The 26,092-nt window shown below is 46.6% G+C and overlaps 1 protein-coding gene across 14 annotated transcripts in view; it reads right to left on the reverse strand.

Moving 5' to 3' along the window:
- Positions 1-3,632: 3,632 nt before the first annotated feature.
- ENOX1 (ecto-NOX disulfide-thiol exchanger 1) overlaps positions 3,633-26,092 on the reverse strand; it is a 603,118-nt gene continuing 580,658 nt past the window's right edge. For 13 of the 14 annotated variants that reach the window (XM_051850654.2, XM_051850652.2, XM_070048766.1 and 10 more), the window contains 3 exons: positions 25,382-25,484; positions 13,688-13,773; positions 3,633-4,672 (listed from right to left, as the gene is read on the reverse strand). In XM_051850654.2, the coding sequence (XP_051706614.1) occupies positions 4,541-4,672; positions 13,688-13,773; positions 25,382-25,484 (321 nt within the window). In that variant the 3' untranslated portion in view covers positions 3,633-4,540. Of the gene's footprint in view, positions 4,673-13,687; positions 13,774-19,386; positions 23,651-25,381; positions 25,485-26,092 lie in introns of those variants that run through there. The other variant, XM_070048763.1, reaches the window with a different exon arrangement.

Here is a 26,092-nt window from a genome sequence, read left to right on the forward strand (position 1 = left end):
ATGACGAATATATTTTACGTTACTGATTGTACAATTCCGACTAGTTAAAATGACAAGTATAATATGTATTTTGCCACAATAAAAATATTATAAAAAGAAGGTAAGAGTTCTGCAGAGACATTACAACCAAGGGCAGGAAGTTCTAGATGCTATTACTGAATCTGATTCAACCTCAGAGAGTTCATTTGCAGGCTCTCTTTCCCTTCATTTGGTTCATTCACCTATTTACTTGGAGATACTGTCAGGTCATATTGGACTTGGAGCAGTAGAAGGATAGGAACAGAGGTATAGCCACATTCACAAATGATTAAAATACCATAGAAGGGGTATAGCAGAAATAGAAGTAGTGGCGGGAACACAGGAGAGAAACGGGAATCACAGCTTCACAGAAGAGTTGATAATTGACCTGGGCCTGATGTTTGCATGGGAATTGGGTCGCTTACTTTGTACTTTCATAATATGCAGTACCTTATCATTCACATTTCGTGCCTAGGAATCTTGGATCTAAGATGTTTTCAGCCTCTTCAAATATTTTCTCCTTGTGTATTTATAAACAAACTGGTCCCTGGAGGCAGAAAAACATCTTTGTTCACTCTCTGTCCTACTTTCTAAATATTTATAAGCAAAACCACTTTGACAAATAATTCAAAGTAAATGAGATGAGCTTGGGTCCCCAGAAGAGCTTGCATTGCACTCTTAACGCAAGTTGGGGGTTAAGGAAGGGGCAGCTGGGTGGTGAGCACCTTAAGGAGCAGTCAATGTGGGACAGCTGAACAGGGGTAGGGAACCAACACAGAGAAGCCCGGCTGAGCAGCGGGGGTCCTTGTGTTTTCCCAATTAGGGCCATATAGAACTGTGACAACCAGGTATGAAGGAGGTCATTTTGTCTGCATAGAATGAGCAAGAGCAGAATGGCAAATAATGGGGATATCCAGGGAAGCAGAGAAAAAGGAAGGTCACAAGATCTCAAATCATGGTTCATGGTTCCACTCTCCTGCTTATTCTTGGAAGCACAAACCATGATTTGCTGAGTAGATGTGGGAGAGAAAGTCCTGAGGAGTCTTTACGCCCCTACTCCTGGATAGGGGGGTGGCACAGAAAAAAGGAGAAAAAGGGGCGCGGTGATGCAAAAACAATGGATGGGCACCGGGCTCAAGAGGTGGGGGTTGGGTGGGCAAGGACTGAATTAGAAGCAGGACGAGTAAAAGTAAGAAGTTTTGAGGTCAGGGCCTTCAGTTCAAATACTGGATTCAGTATTTACTAGCTGCAAAGTTGGCCAATCTGGGGACAATAATGGGCTATCATACAGGGTTACTATGAGGCTTGCAGAAGACAGAGGGTCAGACGGATGTAGACTTGGACCACCCTCCCGGGCGCCACTGGTAGTTCCTCCCCTAGGAAATCTTTAAATTCTCATCCTAACCTCAGTGTAACATGATTTAGTTATTTTTCCCTCCAAAAATGTTTTCACATAATTGAAGATAAAATACATATTTAATATATTTCTAGAGATTTAATGTGATTAATTTCAAGTACAAACAATAATCTCACAATCCCTGTAGGTTCTTCTAGTGCAGGGACTGATCTCCAGGAATTATGCAAATATTTTTGGAGGCTGAATTAACCATTTCATTCCTTTGAGTTGCCATGCAGGGTTCAGCATCGTGTGTTTAGGAAATGGCACCGTCTTGTCAGATCTCATAGGAGGTCCCTTCAGTTCCTCTGCCCAATCACACAACGACTTCGTGTGGGTACAGAGCTCTGAGTCAGGTTTTACTGTGGGCAGCCCATCCTTCTGCTGAAGGGACTCCTGGGGAATACTTCAAAGGAATAATGCATATTTAAAAGCATCTTCTGTGCTTTCAACAGAAGTAGCACAGGCAGTAGTACTTTCTCTCTAGTCCCTACTAAACCTTGTCTTCAGAATTAGCCAGTTCACTGAATTTGTTTTTTTATCAGATTTTCATGTGAACCATGCAGGCTTCCGACTCCACAGTGACCTTATCTGTACATGCAGTCTTCTCCCTCTGTTGTACCCTTACTGTTGCCTCCTGACTTAGGGATGATGGTGGGTAGCAAGAGATGACAAGGGACATCCTCTGGTGTTTAATGTAACACTGGCACTTAACTTGGATCCCACAGCACCTCTGTTTCCTCTGTCACCCTCATCACATGAAAACTTTTCAGAAAAATGATTTTTTTCCCAATGAACTCTGATAATATTAAGCAATAGGTTATTTAGCTCCATACTCACAGTGTTAGCCCTGAGCCTGAACAAAACAGAGCTGTAGATACTCATGGGAGGTGAGGAGCAGTACATTAATTTATGAGGGCTCAATTAAAAGAATGTGAGGATAATAATATCCAATGAGAAATTACGAATATCTTTTCACAATTTCAAAGAATAATCAGTTTGTCTTCCCCCAAAAGTGTTCTACTTAAAATTAACTGATATCTTGAATACTTGTCTTTTTTGTGATTTTTATGCATGGAAGCAGGGGGTGGCATAGGAAGGGTGACACAAGTTAAACTCTCTCCTTTTTTTCAAAAGAAGGGTACTCCAAATCTAAATTATTCCAACTGTGAATTATTTAATTCCCTTTCTAATGTGTATGTTTTTCAGAAAACATAAATCCAGGAATAAAATGAACTAATTGGCTACTTTGTACCTGTCCAGGAGTACAAAGAGGTAACATCAATGGGGATTACATTTTGCATGCTGTATCTTAGTATTTGACAATAATGCCTATCCTAAAGCTGCTCAATCTCCTTTCTTGATACTTTCTACTTTACAATCTTCATATATTCTTATTTGAAATAATGTTCTGTCTACTTTAAATATATTTACTTATTTATTCATTTCAAAGGCAGAGTGACAGAGAGGGAGAGACAGAGGGAAGATCTTCCATCTGCTGGTTTACTCCCTAAATGGTTGCAATAGCCAGGTCTTGGGCAGGCCAAAGCCAGGAACCAAGAACTTCATCCTGGTTTCCCACATGGGTGGTAGGGGCTCAAGTACTTGAGCCATCTTTTGCTGCCTTCCTGGGCACAGTGAGCAGGAATCTGGATCAGAAGTAAAGTATCTGGGACTCAAACCAGAACTCCATATAGGATGCCAGTGTCGCAAGCAGCAGCTTCATCCACTGTGCCACATGCTGGATCCATTTTGTCTCTTTAAAAAAAATATATTTATTTGAAAGGCAGAGAGACAGGGAAAGACAGAGAGAGACAGATAGACAGACAGACAGAGACACCGAGAGACTGGGAGTTCCCACCTGCTGGTTCATTTCCTAAATGTCCGCAATAGCCAGGGCTGGGCCACGCTGAAGCCAGGAGCTGAGAATTCAATCCAGGTCTCCTACGTGGGTGCATAGATCCAACGAGTGGAGCCACCACCTGCTGCCTCCCAGCGGCAATTTAGCAGGAAGCCAGAACTGGAAGTGGAGCCAGGACTCAAACATAGGCACTCAGATATGAGATGAAGGTGTCCCAACCGGAATCCAAACTGCTAGGCCAAATGCTCACCCTGTATTGTCTCTTAATGTTACTTGTGTATTTAGTCATTGAAAAATGGCAGGCTACAGATTTCTTAAGGAAAAAATAAAATGTCAAAGAATAATTGGCACAACCAATATGGTAGAAGTCATATTTATTGAAAAAAATTAATATCTTTGCTATAAAATTTGTAACAGGAATATTTACTGAATGTTTATTTTGATGCATAAACCTGAATGTTACAAGACAATACAAGACAGTAGCACTAGTTTTTCCTTTATTTACATTTTATGAAAATTGTTATGCAGTCCATGTTCAAAGAACCTATGATGGAGAATTGTTACATTAGAAAAATAATATTCTTGATAAAGCATTCTCAAGGAGTCCAATCATATTTTCTGCCTCTTCAATAAGGCAAAAGTCCCTGGAACAGCATATAACTTAATTTACAAAATACAATAACTGTTCAGACACATATTCAAGTTTTCTTTTGGTATGATTTTTTCCCCTCGTTGTAATTACTGTTCTTTTTTTTCCCTTTTCTTCTTTTCTTTCTTTCTTTTTTTTTTTTTTTTTTTACTAAAACAGGAAGATAGACTTTCAGTAAAATGTCATTGAATGATTTTGGCTATACATTACATACACAACTCTGTAGCCTAGCAATGACCATTGCCACACCATCACTAACTGGAAATATTCTGCTGGGCGAGCGAGTGTCGAATGTGGCGTACGTTAGCAATTTTGCCATCGCTATGACGGTGGGATCACTGCGTGGTATTTTCAGAGGAGACGGCTCTGTCACAGTATGAAGCTTGGTTTACTTTAAGGAACTGCTACGCGACTACGTTTCCACTCATGAGAGGACGCCACAGATGGAACGAAGGTCAGGCTGCGATGGCTCTGCAAAGGCCCAGCACCGGCCAACCCCAAACCTCCGGCTCGCCGCAGGCTGCGCAGCCCCGGCCGGCTCCGGACGCTTTCCCTGCCAGGCATGTTTTTTGTTTGTTTTTTATTTTTATTTTTTCCCTCCCTTTGCTTTTTGTAGTTAGGTAGTTTTGATTCCTTCGAAGGCACACAACTTCCAGCGCTTTTCCAGCGTCGCTCCCACCCCTGTGAATTCCTGCTTGAACATGCGCGGCAGCCTCATCAAAAGCATCTCGATTTCGTTGGCAGAGATCTGTCAGACAGGAAGAAAAGTCACTTGTGGGACAAGGGGCTCACGGGGAAGAAGGCAATGGGTGCAGCACCCACAGCACTGAGCCTTCTACACGGCAGGCACAGAGCGCCCCCCCCGGAAGGGGTACGGGTACCGTGCCGCACGTGGCCCTCCTGCCTCCTGTGCAGTGGCCGGGCGGGCAGGAGGGGAATGGCGGTGACTTCCGGGGCCACCCTGCACAGGGCTGGCCACCTTCTAGGCAGCACCACGCCCCAGCAGCCTCCCCCAGCAGGGAGCACAGTCATGACCACTCTGGAAAGCTACAATGGGCAGCCGCGGTCTCTCACTCAGCACCGAGCACAAAGCTGTTTGGGCGGATTTCTGGCCTCCCTAACTTCTTTCTCTTCCTTGAACTTTCACAGGGACAAGAGACCAGGAAGGTTTAGGCATGGAAACTAAGCCCCAAACCTATGGCAATAAAAATCTTGACATCCAGTCAGAAAATCCAGGTAGGTTTTTTTAATGCATTTTTTTCTTCTCTCATTTTTCTCTTTTTTTTGTGTGTGTGTTTTACATGATCTTTTTATACCAATAAGCCACCTTTTCGTATTCAAAGGAAGAACAAATGAACCAGAATCCTTCAGGTATTACACAGTCAGGGCTCTCGTTTTCCTGTGGATTCCTAGTCATCTGTGTACCATGAGGATGAGAAAGGTGGCGAATTTGGGATCTGATGTTCTTTTTGAATATTTTACCTATTATTTTATAAATGGCCAATATAAAAAATCATTAGTCTGAGCCTCAGCAAATGGGAACAGCATTTAATAAGGATGGTGTGAAAACCGCTGGCTTAGCACAGATTTGGACATGTAGAACTGCTCAGGAAAATCAGAGTGGTGATAAGTCTTTGTGGTGTAATCACTGTAGAAATGGCATTTTGCAGTCTGTACTTTCCATTTAACAATATTAAGATCTGCTTAAAGAGAGACCAAATAGACCAGCAAGTCTAATCAACTGTTCCTTTGCTATTCACTGGGAAAAGGTTTCATATGATATATTCAATATCCTTTGACTTATAATTCAAAATTTTAAATAGAAGCTGTCCTGAAAATTGAAACAAAGTGTATTCTAAAAATTGTGAGTTGTTTTGAAATCTGAATGCATTTTTTTTTTGCCACAAAACTAGGATATCAGGATTATCCAGGATAGCAAGATTATACCAGGCCAACCCACAAAAACCTAGTCAACAGATTATCAAAAAGTTCACTGTGCTTTTGAAAAGCACAATTTCTTTCAATGAGCACCGTGCAAAGCACCTTCAGCAACAGTCCCATTTGATTCTTACCACACTCTCGTGAGACACGTGGGGCAGATAGGAGGGACTTCAATAAGTTCATGGGAAATGTGTGTTATGAAAAAACTACACATGGATTTCAAAGTTTTTGCATCCAACTAAACATCTTTTAATTCCGTTTTCCCACCAGCGTTTTGCACTGTGTTCCTATTAGGATGTCTTTCTACTTGATAGCTGAGGAAAATGAGTGACCAGCAGAGAGGGTGAAGTGGTTTTGCAAAGGTAGGACTTGAGAAAGCACCTCCTGCTCATTGGCTGGGCCCTGGCCGTTGGTGTGGTGTAAGCACTCCCCATGGCTGACAATAGCTAGGGGTGCAGCCAGCCATTCTAAACAGCTATTACCTGGTACCCTGTTAGCACGTCAGAATCCCTGGGCCTCTTCTCCAAAGACCCCGACTCAGTAGGTCGGGGTATATCCCAGGTGATCCACTTTTAACTACCACCCCCAGGTAATTCTTATGATCAGGCGTATTTGGGTTAAGAGCGGGATTTGTATCAGACAGGCTTGGATCTCACTCTGGGCTGGGCCTCAAGCTGCATAACCTTGGGCTGATCACTTCCTATGTGTAATTCTCAGTTTCTTCACGTGTGTAGTAGAAATAGTATCTCTCCTCACACACATACACATACACACACACACACACACACACAGAGTAATACCGATAGAAAGCAACTCTCTGCTACCAAATCTTTTATGGTCAAGCTGTGTGCTCATAAGCCAAAGTGCACAAGTGTTGAGTGGTATGGTCAAATCCAGCCTGTAGTCGGGCTGGTGGGCAGTATTTTTAAGCTCTATGAGGCTATTATCCTCTTAACAAACTCCTTCTTTCCTTGGGAGGAAGACAGCGTAGCTAATCTGTGGTGGGCTCCAGTCTCCAAGGTCAAGGGCCACCTGTGGCAAGAGTCGTCCTTGTCCAGATCAAGTGGACAGAATGAGTGCCAGCCAGCTCACCAGAGTCCCGTGCCCAGTATAGCAATCACCTTCCCTGGCAATGTAATGAAGAAGTCTGTGGTATTAGGAAGGAGCGGGCTTAAGGAGGATCGAAAAAGCTGAGTTCCTAGAGGCAAAAGAAACAGCCTGATGCAAACAGGATGTCTACTGAGGACTCCAGTTAGGGGCGGGACAGGACTTGCAAGCTGCAGCCCTGCTGCTGGCTACTGAAAGTCCAACCACTCAGGACCACTGACATGCTTTCCCCTAGGGTTTAGATGTATCCCCCTAAGTTCCTGTGCTGGAAACCTAATCCCCAAGTCACATGTTCATGGTATTGGGAAGTAATTATGGTTAGATGAGGTCATCAGGGTTGGGCAGGCCCCCACGATGGCATCTGTGACTTCACAAGAAGAGGAAGAGAGATGCGAGCCAGCACGCCTGCTCGGCCACGGGATGACCTCTACCATGACACAACGTAGCAAGAAGGCCTCATTGGAAGCTGGCACCATGCTCCTGGATGTCTCTGCCTCTGGGACTGTGAGCCAGATAAACCTCTGTTTCTTGTCCAGGAATGGACTTTTGACTGACATGTAAAAATTGTACACTGCTATTCTTCCCTGCTCTCAGGTGTTTTTCCCAACAGAAAATAGATGAAGACATTTTCCTCGCCAGATTCTCCTTAAGCTGCCCCACACTCTCATGAGACAGGGAATCGTTTAGGAATGAAGACGCCGAAGCAGAGAGAGCTTGGGTAACTTCTACAGCTCACACAGGCAGTCAGCGTGTGGCTGGGCTCAGATGCAGGCAGTCTGGCTGAGGTGCTTTAGTCTGAGCCATCTACGCTAACCCACAGGAGGAGCACGGGCTGTGGAGTGAGGACTGGGAATGACTGTCTTGGTCACTGCCTTTCTGCCCATGGTGGGAGACCCTGGGGAGGGGTCTGTGTACCACCCCAACAGCCAGAGCACTCCTGTGGTGAATACTAGTAGAGTGATGACAGCATCAACAGCAAAACCTTGCAAATTCCCAGTTCCCGGATGACTCAGGCACATGCCTGTGCTGATGCGGGCTGGCCCTGCCTGAACCATTCACAGAGCCAGCTAGCGGTCCACTGGAAATCTTGGATAGTATGGACTGAAGCATAGTGACACCTTGTTTTCCACCATGTATTTTGCCCTGAGCCTAAACTTCAACCACAGAGGAAAGAGAAGGCAGCTTGCAGCAAGACAGAGGTGGCTGCCTTCACAGAATCCTCAATGCAGGTCCAGCACTGAGTAAGGGCTCTGAGTGTGTCACCTCAATAGAAGGCTCATTAAGCAAGCAAACACACCCCTCACCTACTAGGAGAAAGAAATGTAGGTACAAAAGATGTAGATCCCAGCAAGCACTAAATGTCTATTAGCCTCCTTCCAGCTAAGTGAGCACTCACCTGTGGGCTTGTTTTCTCATTTGCAAGTCTGTGGAATTGGAAATTGACCAAGGAAGACTCCCAGAACTTGGTCGGAGCACAATGCTCTCTGTGTCCTAGCACCAGTTGTCGGGACAGCCACACAAAATCTATCCGCCCACCAGGTTGTGGCAAGGATCTCAAAATGAGAGAATGTGACAGGTGTTCTGTGCACTTCAAATCCCCCAGGAAACAGCAATCACCACTTACACAGCAGTTACTGTGTGCCAGACACTGTTCTGAAGGCTTTTCATAATTCAGGCACTTACTACACTGGAGAACCTGTAAGAACCCATTTTACAGATGGTAAAAATGAGGCACTGAGCTGGTTCATAAGTTGCTCAAGGTTATACAGCTAAGTAATGAAACCAGGATTTGGAATCCTCATGATTAATTTATTTGAATAGCCACTTAACCATGCCTCAGGTTTTGATAACCTCAGAATAAATAGTATACTGGAAACCGGTCTCCTCACTTGTGATTAACACTAAGCTTCTGTGGACCGTGTATGGCAACAGTTTGATTATGCCATAAAGATGTGCACAATGCGGACAGAGGGGCATCGTAACTATGGAACTGAGCACTGCAAATGAGCTCCTGTGTCCAACAGCTCCTTCGTGTAACCCGCAGCTAAAGTCTAGGAAATTTTCTTAAGGAGTGGCTAGAAGAAAGAACAAGGAGAAACTGCCTTCTGGTTAATCTGATGTGTGTTAGACCTTTTCCTGCCCTGGCAAGATAACCTTTATGGCATTTTACATTCTGTGATTTTCAAGAGAAAATTCAGTTTGTCCCTGATCCACCTGTGGCCACAGACCTTCTGCTTTAAAATATGTCCCTTTACTTTCCTTCTGCTGTCTTCTCTCCCTTCTCAGTTGTCAGTTCTTTTGTGCCTTTGCCTTCATGATGCCCTGGACCTTCCTGCCAGTCCCCTCTTGGTCCTGAGAACTACTGAGTTGCGAGTCATGGAGTCTTCACATAAAGCGAAGCACCAGACCTCACCAGCCGGGCTCGGGGAGAGATCTGCCCATTCCCTTAGTATCTGAGGGATGTCCTTCCCTGAGTCATGTCTGAGGTCGGGGCTTCTCTCTAAGCTCTGGAATTTCATAGACGGGGTCCTGGGGCTGAGGACAGGGCTGCTGCTTGCCTGTCTGGGGAGTGGAGTGGTTAGAACAGGAGCAGGGCTTCCGGTGCCCAGTCCAGCCCCAGTTTTAGAGCAATGCATCACCCCTCGCACCAGCACGTACGAGGAGAAGGAAACGCCAGAGGTTAGGACAACTCCACGCAGCATCAGGACGCTGCTGGAGACAGGTGCCGTGACTGCACGGTCTTATTTGGTCCTTGGCAAAGTGGGGATGATCTTCCCAAACCCGGTGCTCAGAAATGGCTGGCCTGTATGTTCCCAATCTTACACCACCGTCGGTGGAGTTTCCCATCCCTGTGCTGTTCAAATTCTTCTAAGTCTACCGGGTTTTTCAAGGAAGGATGGATTGGCTGCAATTAAAAAACAAAGAGACGAAACAGCTCTGCAGCACCAAGGGGCTTGTGCGCTGTCAACAGTGTGGAGGTAATTTATAAAGATCTGCTTGGTTTATTTTCTGATCTGCTGACTCTCCCAAGCCCACTGCCTCCCTGACAAGCCTCTAAAGAGTGTGTGCAAATTGGCACAAGCAGGCGTAACTCACTCTTCTTATCACAATGGTGGGGGTCCACATCCTTTCTACTCAGGCCAGGGAAGCCGAATAAAGAGGGGTTCAGGTCTGGGGGACGACCAGGATGCTACGCGAGGCTGTGTACAGGCTGCAGTGTCGGGGAAGCCACTGCAAACCCAGATCGCCTCCCGTGGCATGGTGAAGTCTCGCTTGTCCTTCCCAAACCCCGGGCACTCAGAGACACTCTGTGATTGGCGCTGGCAGACAGAAATAGAGGACGTTGGTGTGGGTGAGATGGGGGAAGGAAACAGGGGGAAGAGGGAAAAGAGAAGGAAAGAAGATGAAGGGAAGTGGGGAACTCGGAGCAAATGCAGAAACCGGAAGAGGAAGGGGAGGTGGGAGGAAGAAGGAAAGCTAAGCCTTGAGAGAAGACAAGGGACCCCCTCCCACTTTTGACCATGCTCTGTTACTGCTCCACTCAAATGCATCGCCTGTGCAAGGGGGTGCACGTGGTGGGCGCAGGATGGCACGGGAGAGCCCAGGCCTTGATCAGAAACTACTTCTCAGATGGTATCATCCGACTGGGGAGCTTACCAACCACTACCCAGGCACGGTCCCTGGCTCAGCAAAGCCTCAGGAGGCCCTGCCCCTCCAGCCCTGGCCTTGCCCTGTCTTTGTCCGAGGGAGTCTTGCTGGCTCTGTCTTGTGTCCGACATGAGAGAGCTGAGTCAATGACAGTAGGTTGCACAGTGGCCAAGACGAGAAAAATGATGCAGAAATGGGTATCGGGGAGTGTCACGTAAGCAGGGCAGAGGTTAGCCTGTGTGTGTGGACAGATAAGCAGCAGTGAGCCTTGGAAGCAGAACAGCATTTGCATGGCCGAAGTCTCTCCCCTGTTCAATAAGCTTGCTGGGTGGGTCCCAGCCCTCTCCTGGGAGCAGCTTAGGGGACTAATCTGTGTCCTGCACCAGGGGGACTCTTGGGTCCCACAACTGTCCTGCGAGGCCCAGAAAGCCCTCCACGCACCATCATCCCCGAAGAGGAAGGAGGAAGAACTGGGGGGGGTCACACCCCTCTCTATAAAGACTCCAGGCTGGATGCAGTGGCTACTCGTGTCTTTCCCGAGAGGCCTGCCTGCTCGGTCAGGGACATTCACTCATCAAGCACGGCTGACAGGCCTCCTGCCACTCTCTGTCTCACCTCTGAAATTCTTTGGTGTGCAAAGGCACGGACCTGGGCTACAGCCGGCCCTGGTGGTAACAAGGCGCAGGTAATTACGATACTCCCACAGCTATTGGTGGCTTTTGGGGAAGTCCTAGCCGAAGCAGGTGCCGTGTAGGGCTGGGTGGAAGTGGCTTTTCCCACTATCCTCAGGGCCCGGCTGGGCAGAACCTAAATGTTCTCTGATGGCTGTGGTGCTGGGATGCTGTCGAATCTCAAGGAAACCATGTTGCTTCAGGTGGAGTTTTTACAAAGCCGTCCTCCTGGGGTCAGCAAGCCCCTGTGCTATGCGGCAGGACAGAACCAGCAACCCCGACCTGTAATTCTACTCGTCACCATTAACCTGAGGCTGTGGGGAAAGGGCCCAGGCACACTGCACGTGTGAGAAGGGGGCAAACCTCTCTCGTCATTTCACCTTCTGCTTAAAGCCCAAGGGTGCAGAATTCCAGCTACAATAATGCTTTGCTGTCTGCATTAAAAGGTCTAACCCCCCTCACAGCCTCACTGCACTACAAAGAAGTACATGGTGCAATCATTGGTGTGCAATCATTGGCATGCAGCCGTTGTGGTCAGGGCCTGTACCCACTTGTAATATTGAGCCCCAGGCATGAGGGAAAATCTGGGCGGCTCTCCTGGGCATCACACTTCTGGAGCTGGGGGACTGCCTGGGTGCAGGGGTTGGGGAGGCCCCCTGTATTTCCTTTGTGAGGGAAATAGTCCCTTCATCGTCTTTTTTTTTTGACAGGCAGAGTGGACAGTGAGAGAGAGAGACAGAGAGAAAGGTCTTCCTTTTGCCGTTGGTTCACCCTCCAATGGCCGCTGCGGCCAGCGCTGCGGCCGGCGCACTGCGCTGATCCTATGGCAGGAGCCAGGTGCTTCTCCTGGTCTCCCATGGGGTTCAGGGCCCAAGTACTTGGGCCATCCTCCACTGCACTCCCGGGCCACAGCAGAGAGCTGGCCTGGAAGAGGGGCAACCGGGACAGAATCCGGCGCCCCGACCGGGACCAGAACCCGGTGTGCCGGCACTGCAAGGCGGAGGATTAGCCTAGTGAGCCACGGCGCTGGCCCCTTCATCGTCTTCTAAAATACAAGTACCCCCCCCCCCCAATAAAAGAACCCAAGTACCAATCTGCTATGCAACAGAGTTCCTGTAACAGAATCTCTTCTGCAAAGGCCCAATGTCCCGGGACCAGGCACAAGAATTCTGTCCTCAGATGCTAACAGGGGAGGGGACACACAACTCTCCTGAGCTCTGTCCTGAACAAGAAAACAGAATAAGCACTCCTCCACTGATATGAATAAGTGTGTTATCAGTTACCCCTGCCAGACATGCGTGCTCGCGCTCTCTCTCTCTCTTTGTCACACACACACACACACACACACTCTCCATGGATGTACAGGCCATGCACCTGAGGGCTGGAGCAGACCAGACGGCAGTCCTGAAATCTTGAAATCAATAAGCAGTGGATTCGGACACCATTTCCGCTCTTAACAAAAACAGCTGCTTCTTGACAGAGGCGTCCCCTGGGGAATTCCAGAGAGGGGGAGGGACACAATGTCCACATCCAAGGGAAGGGAAGCAGCGACAGCAGGGATCACTTCTTCTTCTTCTTCTTTTTATTTTTTTTATTTTTTTGACAGTCAGAGTGGACAGTGAGAGAGAGAGACAGAGAGAAAGGTCTTCCTTTGCCATTGGTTCACCCTCCAATGGCTGCCGCGGCCTGCGCACTGTGGCCGGCGCACCGCGCTGATCAGATGGCAGGAGACAGGTGCTTCTCCTGGTCTCCCATGCGGGTGCAGGGCCCAAGCACTTGGGCCATCCTCCACTGCACTCCCTGGCCACAGCAGAGAGCTGGCCTGGAAGAGGGGCAACCGGGACAGAATCCGGCGCCCCGACCGGGACTAGAACCGGGTGTGCCGGCGCCGCAAGGCAGAGGATTAGCCTAGTGAGCCGCGGCGCTGGCCTCAGAATGGCTTTCAACTTGAGACTGTGGCTGGCACAAACGCTGTGCCCTTGGCTGTGCTCTGTGTAGGGACCTCGAACTCACTTCTGTTTATCTTCCCAGTGGGAATTTACCAAGATCTTCAGTGACCGCTCTGGAGGTCTGAGGATGGGGCCCCGTTAGCCACCTTCACCTGCTTTGTCCCTGTCTGGGGGAGGGGAGATGCTCACGCCAACCTGCATTCTCAAATAAGCTTTTCACAATAATTTGGCATCTGTTAAAAGTCACTGGAAGATTTTGGATAACTGCTGTTCTTTACACAAGGGCAAATGTATGGGCAAAGACAAGGATCTGCCAGGAATGAAGTCCCTGTGAGGGAGAAGGGCTGCTGAACCCCACACATCTTTCTATCCCTAAGCCAAGCCCCCCCCCCCCCCCCCAGAGGGGGAGCCTGCTTGCAACCAACTCACTACAAGGCAGCACCTTACCTTGGAGTCCAGTTGCTGCATGTAGGACCAAAGATACTCTATGTTGGCTCCGAAAGGGTGGACGTGCAGAAACGTTGAGATGATGCCTGCGTGGAGAAGCCAAACATCAAGAAATTATTTCCAGGCAAACACGCAGGTCCGTGGAGGAATGCCGTCTAGCCGCGAGGCCGCCGCCATTGCAGGCCAGCCATTTCTCACGGTGCCCAAGCAGTGTTCTCCAACAGCCCTTGCTGCTCAGCAGGAGAGTCCTGGGAAGGTGGCAAACAGCGCGGTTTGTCTCCTGGAAAGCTAAAAGTTAGCAAAGCCAGGCCCTGAGGTGACGCGGAGATGGCTAGAGGTATGACTAAACAAAGACTCCTGGAAGCATTTCAACTACCAATTTTATGCTTGATTTACCAATGTAAAATTGTAGTTATTGGAAGGATAAAATTATCTCCTTTCTTTCCCTCAGTGGACTCTGCGGTGTGAAAATGGCTCACCCAGCTGCGTCGGAAACCACACTGCCTCGCATTTTCCTGATAACCACAGTTGCTAGTTAACGAAAACTATTTAATCCAGATTTCCCTTAACTGCCATTGAAAAAAAACACGCATTCTTCCCGAAACACTTGTCTCCGCCCCTGCCTGTGACAGTTGTGTTGAGAGAGCCTGCTCGCTCTCCTCTTCGCTCTGCTGTAATTTACAAGATCATTTTTAAAGGTCTGGGGATGGATGACTTGGCTGGAGTTTGAGGATAAATCAGAAGGCTTTTCCATAGTGAAAATCAACTGTCAACATTGCGCTGACAAATGAAAAGCTGGTGTCAGGGCCAGAGTGAAAAACATTACCTTCTTATCCTCCTTCTCTGAAAGCCAGGGCCAAAATAGTGAAAACGGACCGGAATGCTTCTTACTAAGAAGTTGTGTTCAGACGGACATTTTTTTTTTTAGTTCTCTTTCAAAGAGGTTTCGAGAAGAATTAAATTCCACGGTTTGTTTATTCCAAGTGCTGATGCTTGGGGGCCACAGGTCAAGGTAAAGACCCCCAGCCCCAGCCCCACTCCCTTGCATGAAATGCCACTGTGTGCAGAGTACTAGGTGAACACATTGTTCATGCACTAGGTCTTCCTGTGTTTGCAGGCGACCTTGGCTTGATCTGGGATAGGGTCTCAGGGCCCCCTGCCCTCCCGTGTGCGCCTGGGATGCTGCAAGATGAGTCGGTTAAAAAAAAAATCCCAGTTTATTGTTAGGCCAAGGGCAGAGAACGAAAGGGTCAAGATCAGCACCTGCTAGCCCCTGTCCTCAGACTGTGTTTAGGTTTTCACAGTTTACAGGGAGCTGATGAAAGTAGCAACAAGGCACTACATCTCCCTCCAGAGTTAAAAATTTCAGTTTCCAGAGACTGACCCGTTCTTCCCGAGATACAAAGAATGACCATTTTTATTCTGAAATTATAGCCTCCTCTGTTTTTGGCTAAAGTCTCTTTTATGAACTAATGGTAATGGTAGAGGCAACGATGGAAGTATTAATATCTTTAAGTGGCAGGATAGTAGCTTTTAAGATACTTAAGTGTTACTTGTCCCCCCCCTCCCCCAAACCCTTTGTTTATTTATTTATTTTTTCAAACTAGTCGCTGCTTCCCATGTCTGAAATTCTCAACTGCGGTGAGGCAGCCTTTTGTAGGTAATTCTGCTATAGATATGTGTTAAAATGCAGACGCTTTGTGAACAAGTTCCTTAACAAATTTAGAACAGACGTTAAACCATTGCTTTTATTTGTATTACTTAAGTGGGAGACAGGGGGCAGGATTACAGCTCACAATCGCCTCTGTCAGGATGGTGCGTGGGGCTTTGGCTGGCCATCCCAGGCTGAGGACAAGAGGGACCCCAGCAACTGGCAGGCAGGACAGGGGAGGCAGAAGGAAACAGTCAACTCGCACTTTGTGAGCAGGTGCAGGTGCTCCCAGACAGAGGCGCTGCGAGTGTTGGGAGCAGCATTGCTTCTGCTGGCTGACATGTGCTCAGGCAGGAGGAGGCTGGCCGGGCTGGTCTTGTGCTCACCTGGGGAGGGGTGGCAGCACCGCAGCTTTTGGGGTGACACCAGTGTGTCTCCTGAGAGACAAGGGTGTATCTCTAAAGGCAGATGTGTTTGAGAAGTCTTATGAACAAACTACCCCAGGGGCCCCAGTAAATACAAGAAAATGACATTTCCTTTTCCACCATCCCCACTGGATGGAGACGCCTCAACACCTCCTGGATAACCAGTCTCTCCCATGAATGCCTAAAGGAGAGTGACGTGAATTTAAATGTCTTCAACAGCATGAATAGCACAAGTCCGAGGGGAGGAGGGACAGGGTGGTGGGACAGGTTGATAATGCTTGGCCAGCTAACAGGGGAAATTCAGGGCCAATTGAAACGGGAGCACATGGAGTGCTTCCATGGCCTTCGCAAGGCTGGCAGAGCTCTGTGTCCACGGACCTGTTCCCCTGTTGCCTACTGTCCCTCAAACCAGTCCTCATTCCAAGGAACTCTGCACTTCGATGGCCCTTATGTGTCCTGGGTCAGTCCCAGAAACATACTGTAGATAATAGATACACATCAAATGAATTGATTGGTTAGCACTTAGAATAGCCAGTGTATGTGTTTAAAATTCCTGTTAGTCTATTCCTGACAAATGGGGATACATAAGAACCTGAACATTTCTACAAGCCGTAACAGATGATGTGGTACTTCTTTCAGAACCTGGAATGTTGAGACCTTAGTCACCAAGGACCCTTGCCCTTAGCCTATTCTCTTATTGATGCAGAAGAATAGAGTAACTAAGGTGTTTGAGGCATGAAACATTTTTATTGAAACCACCTGCTTATCAAACTAAGAGGGAAAATACATGATTTCTCCATAACCTTCTAAATTCACGTTCTAAGTCCTGACACAGAGTACTTTTTTCTTAGGAAGGCATTCAGAACCACCTCGGTGGCAGCTGATATTCACGAGACATTGGCTTTTGTGATGAGTTCAGCAACTGCTCCTTGTGAGGCCAAGGCAGGCAGTCAGATACAGGTTCCCTGTATGTTCCTGTGGGTGGCAGCCCAGCTCTGCACCATTGGAAGAGACACAGCAGAAAGGAAAGCATTGCAGAGTCCCTGTCCTCCGTCAACCCTCCTTGTCCCGACTCCCCAGCCTGTGCCTCCCCATCTCAGTAGCATCCCAGAAGCATCGGCTGAGCCATCTGAGACAACGTAGTTTCCCTGCCCTATTTTATTTTTTTGTATCAGATTCACTTCTGGGTAGATTCCCAAATAACTAACCAAAGTCTCTTTGCAGTTCTTTCACAGGAACTGGGGTATTCCCTGGGAATGGATAAAGGACAGCTGCAAATGCAGGCTCATAGAAAGTCCTACACACCCAGAAAGTGGAGACTCTTTTGTGGTTCTCTAGAAGGGACCTAAAGGCATGAAAAAAGGAAAACGAGGAACTGTGAGGGCGGAGAAGTCAGCTGTTACAGAGCTGGAGGGTGTGCAAAGGCACAGACTCAACAACAACTGGTCTTGGCCGTTTCTGTGAAGAAGGGAAGGTCTCCATATTTAAGAATGGGTTTTCCAACAACGGAAACCACAGTATCAGTAGCTAATGCAAGGAAATGAAAAGGAGCTGAGGAGACTGTCAGTACAATTGGGACTACTGCACATCTCAGAACCTAAAGGTTATTAGGAAGCCCTCTGACACACACTTTACGTCAAATCATTCTGAGCGTTTCCCGTCCAAAGCATCTAGTGATTCTATTCTTGTGGCAAAGACTAGGAAAGAGACACCTAAACTAAACAATTGGCACAAAATGTTCACTGCTTCATCCACTGAAGTCCCAAGGCAGGGACTAGGAGTGCAGGGAAGTGGTAAGGCTGAGTCCACTGGTTCTGGTTGGAGCCACTGGGCAGGTCCATTTTCTCAGGTTCTGGGAGCACAAAGGGCAGAGGACACACGGAAGCAAAGGCTCTGTTTTGCACTTGAGTCTGAGCTTCCTACTGACATCTAAATGGAGATTATGAATGGCAGTTGGAGATGGTATAAAGGTGTGCATCGTGGGCAACACAAAAGGGATTTGAATATAGCATATTCATTGAGATCACCCAGGTAGGTAAGAGGTCTCAAGACTGAGCTCCAAAGCCCTAAATACACCAGAGGCTGAGCCGAGGAACAGCCATCAAGGGGGTCTGAGAGACAGAGGCAACAAGGAAGAGTGGCATTGTGATGGTCAAGAAAGGAGGAGTGAGTGCTCATACTCCCAGATGTGAGCTGTCAGACAGAGTGGAGAAACTGGCACAATGAAGTTCTCTGGTCCTAAGGACAAAAGGAGTTTTGGTGTGAGGATGCAAGCCAGACCGTGGTGGGTCGCAGAGAGAAGGGAAGAGTGGAAGGGGCGACCATGAGTGAGGACTGTGCTTGGGGAAAGTTATGTTTTGCATGGGAAGCAGAGAAATGGGATGTTGGTTCAGAGAGGTCAAGGGGTCAAGAAAGGCTTTTCCTTCTCTTTGGTTTTAAGGGCACAAGTTCATGGTTACATGTGGATGTAGATATTCCTCTACTTACATAAAATAGCACTCTCTATGAGGTGATGTGGCTTTCATGATAGTCTTTATAGATTACAGAATATTAAGTTGAAAATGATCATTTAATCAAGTCTCCACACTTTGCACAGTATGAGGACTTCGGGCCAGAGTGGATAAGTGATTACAGGGTAGACCAAACCTGTAAATACTCAAAATCTCCCCTTCACCTCAGATTGCCTAGAGATCATAATGTATTGTGGTTTGTCACAGGGCCAATCCATTCTTCTTCCATATTGGATCCTAGAAACTCCTATTGCAAAAATTACATTGATTACCTGATGAGAATAAATTATCAATTTGTACATCAGTCAGGACAGCATGTTGTCCTCTTTCAATGCAATGAGAGATGGAATCCCACTGGAATACTCTCTCCTGCCTCTGGCTGTTTAGAGTTTTCATTCCAAACTCTGTGTCACATCGGTAGATTCTGGCTGAGATCGACTTCCTCTGTATCCACACTGGTTGGTGGTCTCTCCTGGGAAACTTCAGAGGAGCCTGAGACCCCTCAGCTTACTGGGACCAAGGGGCAACCAGAGATCACCCAAGACCTCAGCCCTGCAGAGAAACAGCCATGTCTCTGGACACAGTCGCATCTTGCTAGGGGCCATCAGAGGCCTGATCAGGAACTGGCTTCTCTGGGTTTGAGGGCTTCAAAGACAGCTAAGTGAAGGCTCCATGGACATTAACTAGAGAGCCAGCAGAGCTGTGCGAAGTCTGGGTGTCTCCGTAAGCCTCCAGGGGCTAGCAGCCTGTGGGCAGCTGCAGGGTGGAGGTGCACTGACAGGAAATGGAGAGATGGAAGGGTGGGAGTGGCTGGGATCAGGCCGACCCAACACTTGGGGCTTGGGCTGATGCTTTCCACGCCTTGGGATTCTAAAAAAAAGATTTCATTTTCCAAAAAGCATTTTGTTCCACTTATTTTGTAAGTATAACAGTTGATCTTATATGGTTGACTAGTTTTTTTTTAATAATCCTAATTTTTTCTTTTTAAAAAATATTTATTTATTTGAAAGGTAGAGTTATGGGGTAGGGAGAGAAAATGGGAGAGAGAGAGGGAGAAAGGGAAAGGGAGAGAGGGAGAGGGAGAGGGAGAGGGAGAGGGAGAGGGAGAGGGAGAGAGAGGAGAGAGAGAGGTCTTCCATCTGCTGGTTGACTCCCCAAATGGCCATAATGGCAACAACTGGGCTGGGCTACACTGAAGCAAGAAGCCTGGAACCCCATCTGGGTCTCCCATGTAGGTGGTAGGAGCCTAAGTACTTGGGCCATCCTTTGCTGCTTTCCCAGGTGGATTAGCAGGGAGCTGGATTGGAAGCAGAGCAGCCAGGACTTGAACCAGCATTCAATATGGATGTTGCAATTAGTGTCACAGGCAGCAGCTCAATCTGACTGTGCCATTGTACCAGTCCTTGATTTCAATCAAACCTCTCAGACTACAGGCCTTTCAGAAAATTTTTCTTTGTGGATCTCTCTTGACAACTTCCTTATCTATCTATCAAAACCCTAAACATTCTTTAAGGAGTAGCTCAAGTGTCCTTTCTTCTGACAAGGCATCTTTAGTGTAAGTCATCCCTTCTTTCTGATTTTAGTACAAACCACATTTTGTCATAATTAACTGCTTTTCCTCATGGTATCTGGGAACTGCTTGGGCGAGGAGATCATGGTGTCAGCATCAGCTAACACGGGTGGTGGCATATGGCAGACAAGTATTACTCACAACACGATTCCAGAAGAACCTGCTTCAGTATCACCTCTGTTGCTAAGTTCTATGATTAACAGAACTGGTGTGAGGGAGGCCAGAGATGCTGCCTTTGAAACGGGCTGCTCCAGTGACTGTTCTCCACATGAAGGCTGATCATTCTTATGATAAGATCTTGACAAATAGTTGTTGATTTATTGCTATGGATATCTGTGTCTTGAGAACATGATTTAGGTCAAAGACTCTTTATTTATGGTTACTTATGTTCAGAGAGGAACACAGTTTCCAGGTGTAGCCTAAATATAGCCTCAACTCTATGCACTGAAACATGGAACCAGTCACTGCTCAACTTCCTTACAATGTTATTTCTTCACATTCCATTCATCAGCTAGCTAATACCTATGCATTATAGGAACATTCCAAAACCGACCGGGTGGATGCACATGTGTGAGATGTAACAGTGATGGAAGTGGTGGTGTGAGAAGCCATGAAGGGAAGAGTGTCTTGGTGACCCATCGTTATGTATGTTTTGATCTGCAGAGGAATTACGTTGATACAAGAGTATTTCAAGAATGTCATGGAAAGTGCAACTAAATGTTTTATGTGGGTGCAAGAACATTTAGTGTAGCAGTTGTTAAGAGGATTTAATTATATCTGGGTGGTTTATAGTGATGACTAGCATCGACAGGGTGCCAATCAGAGCTGCTGGGATTGGAAATCTATTGTGTTTGCGGTAAAAAGCAAGAGGAGACAGAGTAAATATGGACTCAGAGTTACAATGTTAACATACCTGCAGAACTATTAGCTTATCAACCAAAAAATTCTGACCTATTCTCTTTTGTAATGATATCTAGTGGTTTCCTGATAAGCACAACTCCAAAGTTTGGTACCAAATCAAAAAGACATTTATTCTTTTTCAAACAACTTCAACACATGCCAAATTCAACAGGTGAGCCATATATGAAATAAACTAGGATTTCTGGCAAAGACACTGGGAAAAGTCAAGCTGAACTAATGTGCAGTTACTAAAGAGTTATGAAACATAAAATGCTACCCTGAAATGTCCCCATAAGACTTTTTTTTTTTTTTGACAGGCAGAGTGGACAGTGAGAGAGAAAGGTCTTCCTTTACCGTTGGTTCACTCTCCAATGGCAGGCGCGGCCGGCGCACTGCGGCCGGCGCACCGTGCTGATCCTATGGCAGGAGCCAGGTACTTCTCCTGGTCTCCCATGGGGTGCAGGGCCCAAGCACTTGGGCCATCCTCCACTGCACTCCCTGGCCACAGCAGAGAGCTGGCCTGGAAGAGGGGCAACCGGGACAGAATCCGGCACCCCGACCGGGACTAGAACCCGGTGTGCTGGCGCCGCAAGGTGGAGGATTAGCCTAGTGAGACGTGGTGCTGGCCCCCCATAAGACTTTAATTCTTTAAGGTACAATTACATGTCCACGTGTCTTCCCAAAGATTGATTACAAAATAAGTACTCCATAATCCAGGGCCTTTCTTCTTCACTTGAGTTGGACATTAGCACCTGACCTCCACTAGTTGTCAAGAGGAAAGTTTGGCAGAATGGGTTGAATTCTCGAAAGATTCAGCTCCAAATAATGTTATCAATGAAATCCCATTGGTCTTCTCTAATCAATACCAACTTACAGGCCTCTTAATAAAGGCTCCAGTTTTATAAACCGGTCATGAGGATGTCTGGGTGGAGTACACATTTTTGCCCAAATAAAAGTGTCGCAATTAATCACAACGAATAGGGCTGCTCCTTGTTTAGGCAGTTCTAGCCTCAGTTTTATATTTGCTGTGGATGGACTGTAGTTGGATAGCTTCTTTCTCACTCCTTTTCTCTTCTAGGCAGTCAAGATTTGTGCCAATGTTATTTTTCTATAAAAAAGTTATGTGCCCCAAGAGAGTCTTTGGTCATCTGAAAATATTGGCATTGAGGATATACTGTGGACGGTATAGCAATAAAGACTTGCAATAAAGACTTGGCCAGTTAATATTTCCAAATTGAGGAAGATTCTCTGCTATGTTCCTGGCTTCGACTGGCTGAGAACATGCCCTCTGCACCCTCTCTTCCTACCTGACTATTCCAATGGAAGACTCCAGAGAAACTGCAAAGAGCCTCCCTGACGCCTCCAGTCGTGCCAGGGGACTCCCCAAATTACTCAGTCTACAATATTTCTTCAGAAAAGAGGAGCCCCAGCACTTTCTCTTGTCCTGATTCAGGAAAGTTCTCTCTCTAATACACGGTGCATCTAGATCCCAGAAGCTGCAGGGGAGCTTGTTGTGGCCCTAGCAGTCCAGTATCTACAAAGCATGAGTGACCAAACCCAATTAGCACAGAGTCTCATTGAATGACAAGGAGCAGCTTCAAACTTTGGCAGGATTCATTTGCCAATCTGAGAAACCCTTGCCCATTGCATTATTTTGGAGGATTAGTCTCTCGTTGATTACAAGAGAGTTTAAGGATATAGATAATCTGATGGTAAGTTTGGGCAAGAAGTCATATGTGCTATCCGACTATCATTAAATAGAGTGAAATAGTAACAAAAGTGTGACTATGGAGAACTGAAGGGAAAACTGAAACTTAGGTTTATTTTCATCGAGCAGTTAAGTCTCTGGCCTCCTTCCTACCTAAACATTCTCAGGCACTGATTCAAAGCAAATGTCACTCTGCAGTTCTCTTTTGCCCAGCCACAACCTTCAGATGCTAAATAAGTACCGTAGGGAAAGTCCTGGAAAATTTAGAGTTGATTGTATGTGTTTCTTTTTATTGAAGATCTTGACTTACTGATAATTTTCTTTTAATGCACTTGAATTAGTGGATTTTCTAATTTTTGTTTCATACTAAAGATATCAGCAGGGGCTGGCACTGTGGCACAGTGGACTAAACCACTGCCTACAACACCCGTGGCATCCCATATGAGCACCAGTGAGAGTCCCGGCTGTTCTACTTCCAATCCAGCTCCTTGCAGAAGGTGGCTCAAATACTTGGGTCCCTGCCACACATGTGGCAGCCATGGAGTTTCAGACTTTTGGCTTTGGCCTGGCCGTGACTCAGCCATTTGAGGAACAAACCAACTGACAGAAGATTGATCTTTCTCTAACTCTACCTTTTAAATAAAATTAAAAAAAAATTTTTTATAGAGAGACATCAGCAGAGGTAACATAAATGTAACCTAACCTTCCTATGTACTGTTACTGTACAGTGTGTAGATCTTATAATTTTAAAATTTTTTAGGCAGCAGAGTAACAGCATGCATACACATGTGTCTGTGTAAATGTATATGTATATAACCTAGTCACTATTTAGAAGGTACTGTAAACGAACGGTGTTCTCCCCCTAGAACACAATATGAGGCGGAGGGAGGAAATAAAATGAAAACAAGCACTTATTTCCATTTTTTAAACCTTCAAGTAGTCAGAATTACTCACGTGCAAACAAAAAGGCAAATTTTACTGAAGCTCATTATCTGCTTTGTTCATACCCTAAAAGCATTATGGGAGAAGTCGCACCTTTGTCACACTGAGTGAAAGAAAAACAGCTGTGAGAGTCGGCGGACACATTGTCCGACGGAAGGAAATCCAGTTACTGACTGCATCTGGGTTCATTCTGGGCTCCTGGAACGGATGGCGCGTCGGCATGTCTTCTGAGACTCGTGCCTGGCATGTTATTACAGCTGTGTATCATCAGAGAGAAAATAATTGGTTTTCCTTGGTGTATCTCTAAGTTGATGTCATATTCAATAACCCTGTAGTTGAAAAATCTATATATGATGGATGAAGTTTGGACTATCTTTTGAATTTAATTCCTCCGGTGCCAGTTTCTACAGGCCACGGTGCACCTGTCACTTTGAGGTGAGCACATGCAGCGTTCAGAAAATGCAACCAGAGTGCTGCTTTTGCCAGATAATGAACTGTGGAACAATTTGTCTCGCATGTGCAACGGCCTCACTCTTCACCCTTCACTACGCCGTGGAGGGGCCAGGGTAAACTTGGAACCCCACGCTGGGGTCAGCGCCGAGGCGCTGCCTGCGTCAATGCTGTGTCTCAGAGTGAGGACGGCGACTTTTCTTTCTCTGGATTTGAGGGTTTCAGAGACAGCCTTCAACACGCAGCCTTCTAAGGTGGGTTCCAGGCACACTGCCAACACATCTTCACCAAGAACTCTTCCTGATGAGAGTGAGGTATGACTTCTGTGCACACCGATGATGACACAAAGCAGAAGAACCTTCAGAGCTTTGTCTCTGCTACAGTTAAAGGAAAAGCTGGGCTAGACGCCTTTGTGGGGTAACCGGATGTTTCCAGGTTAACAGAAACTTCTTTCCCCTCCCTCTTTCCCCTCCCTAGGAGCCAGCTGTTTTTGTTCATCTTCCATCAATGCATCCACACTGGGACACGAAAGTCTGGGTCAGACCATCTGGGGTTAGAAGTCTGGATGCCCTGATTTCTTCTTCTTTTTTTTTTTTTTTAAGTTTTTTTTTTTTTTTTTTTTTTTTTTTTTTTTTGACAGGCAGAGCTGGACAGTAAGAGGTAGAGAGACAGAGAGAAAGGCCTTCCTTCCATTGGTTCACCCCCAAAATGGCCGCTATGGCCGGAGTTACACTGATCTGAAGCCAGGAGCAAGGTGCTTCCTCCTGGTCTCCCATGTGGGTGCAGGGCCCAAGCACTTGGGCCATCCTCCACTGCACTCCTGGGCCACAGCAGAGAGCTGGACTGGAAGAGGGGCAACTGGGACTAGAACCCAGCACTCATATGGGATTCCAGCGCTGCAGGCGGAGGATTAGCCAAGTGAGCCATGGCACTGGCCCCTGGATGCCTGATTTCATCAGCATTACAGGGCTGGCCTTGGGGCTGACCTTAGGATGTGGACTCTGCTAAGGGGCTTAGAGCTGGGTCTCGGGGCGCAAAGCTGCACCTGGGCTGGGCGATTTGGCTTGGTATGGAACTTTTTGACTACAACACACCTGGCCTCCAGCTAGAAGTGACAAGTCCAAACTTTCAAAGCCAGATTTGTGATCTATGAGATGCAAATCAATTTGTGTTCTGGAACGCAGTCTTATGTCTGACAACCAATGACAACCAACTGATGATATGGATGACATGGTTACAGAAAAGCAAAATTCCCGTTAGTTCGTATTCCACCAATCTGAAATCTAAGTAACATAATCTCGATGAATTCAACCTCACTTCCGACCAGAAGGCAAAGGTGTTCAAACTGGTAACAGGCTGGAGGTGAATCCCACCCCGCCCCAACCCTCACACATGCTCCAACCCTTCCTCCCCCTCTCTTTTGGATTCCCACTCTTAATTTATTTGTTGAACTCTTACAGTAGGGTTAACGATACGATCATTAAGTATACTGAGCGAATTATTTGAGAGAATAGATGAAGAACACAGAATTTCCTTACCTATTAGCAGGGCTTCTTTTTCTGATTTCAAGCCTTGGCTTCTTTTCTCAATATTGTTCTCTCGGTCTTGATTGACCAATGCTACTGTCAACACGTTAATTTCCTGTAAAGTTAAAAGACAAAAACCATACACGTGTTTATGCAGATTCTGTGCACTTCAGTAAAAACTGCCAGCTCCCTTCAAATCTATAAAGGGACCATTTCCCTTTATAACTGAACATCAAATCTGATATATAGTTGGTATACCTGTTCAACAGTAGAAAAGCAATTCTAAAACCTAGACTTCTAGCTTCTGCTCCCAGCAAACCTAGTTCCTTTCTGTACAAGTGGAAAACGTCGTACAAGTCACCTTAGTTTGGCTATGTTTTGGTTAAACACTGCTCACTAAAACTCTATTTGGCTGTAGCTACTTTAGCAAGTTTTATTTCAAATATAAATTTTTTTCTCAGAAAGCAGACTGACTTAAAATACTACGCTAGTAATTTGTATGAGTGCGTGGACCCACTGGGAAAGAAGCTGAGAAAAAAGTATTAGGGATGGGGGCCGGGGTCGGTACTGTGGCACAGGCAGTAAAGCCCCATTCTGCAGCATCAGCATCCCATATAGGTGCTGGTTCGAGTCCTGGCTGCTCCACTTCTGATCCAGCTCTCTGCTATGGCCTGGGAAAGCAGAAGATGGCCCAAGTCCTTGCATCCCTGCACCCACATGAAA

This window comes from Oryctolagus cuniculus, chromosome 9 (assembly GCF_964237555.1).
Source record: "Oryctolagus cuniculus chromosome 9, mOryCun1.1, whole genome shotgun sequence".
NCBI lineage: Eukaryota > Metazoa > Chordata > Mammalia > Lagomorpha > Leporidae > Oryctolagus > Oryctolagus cuniculus.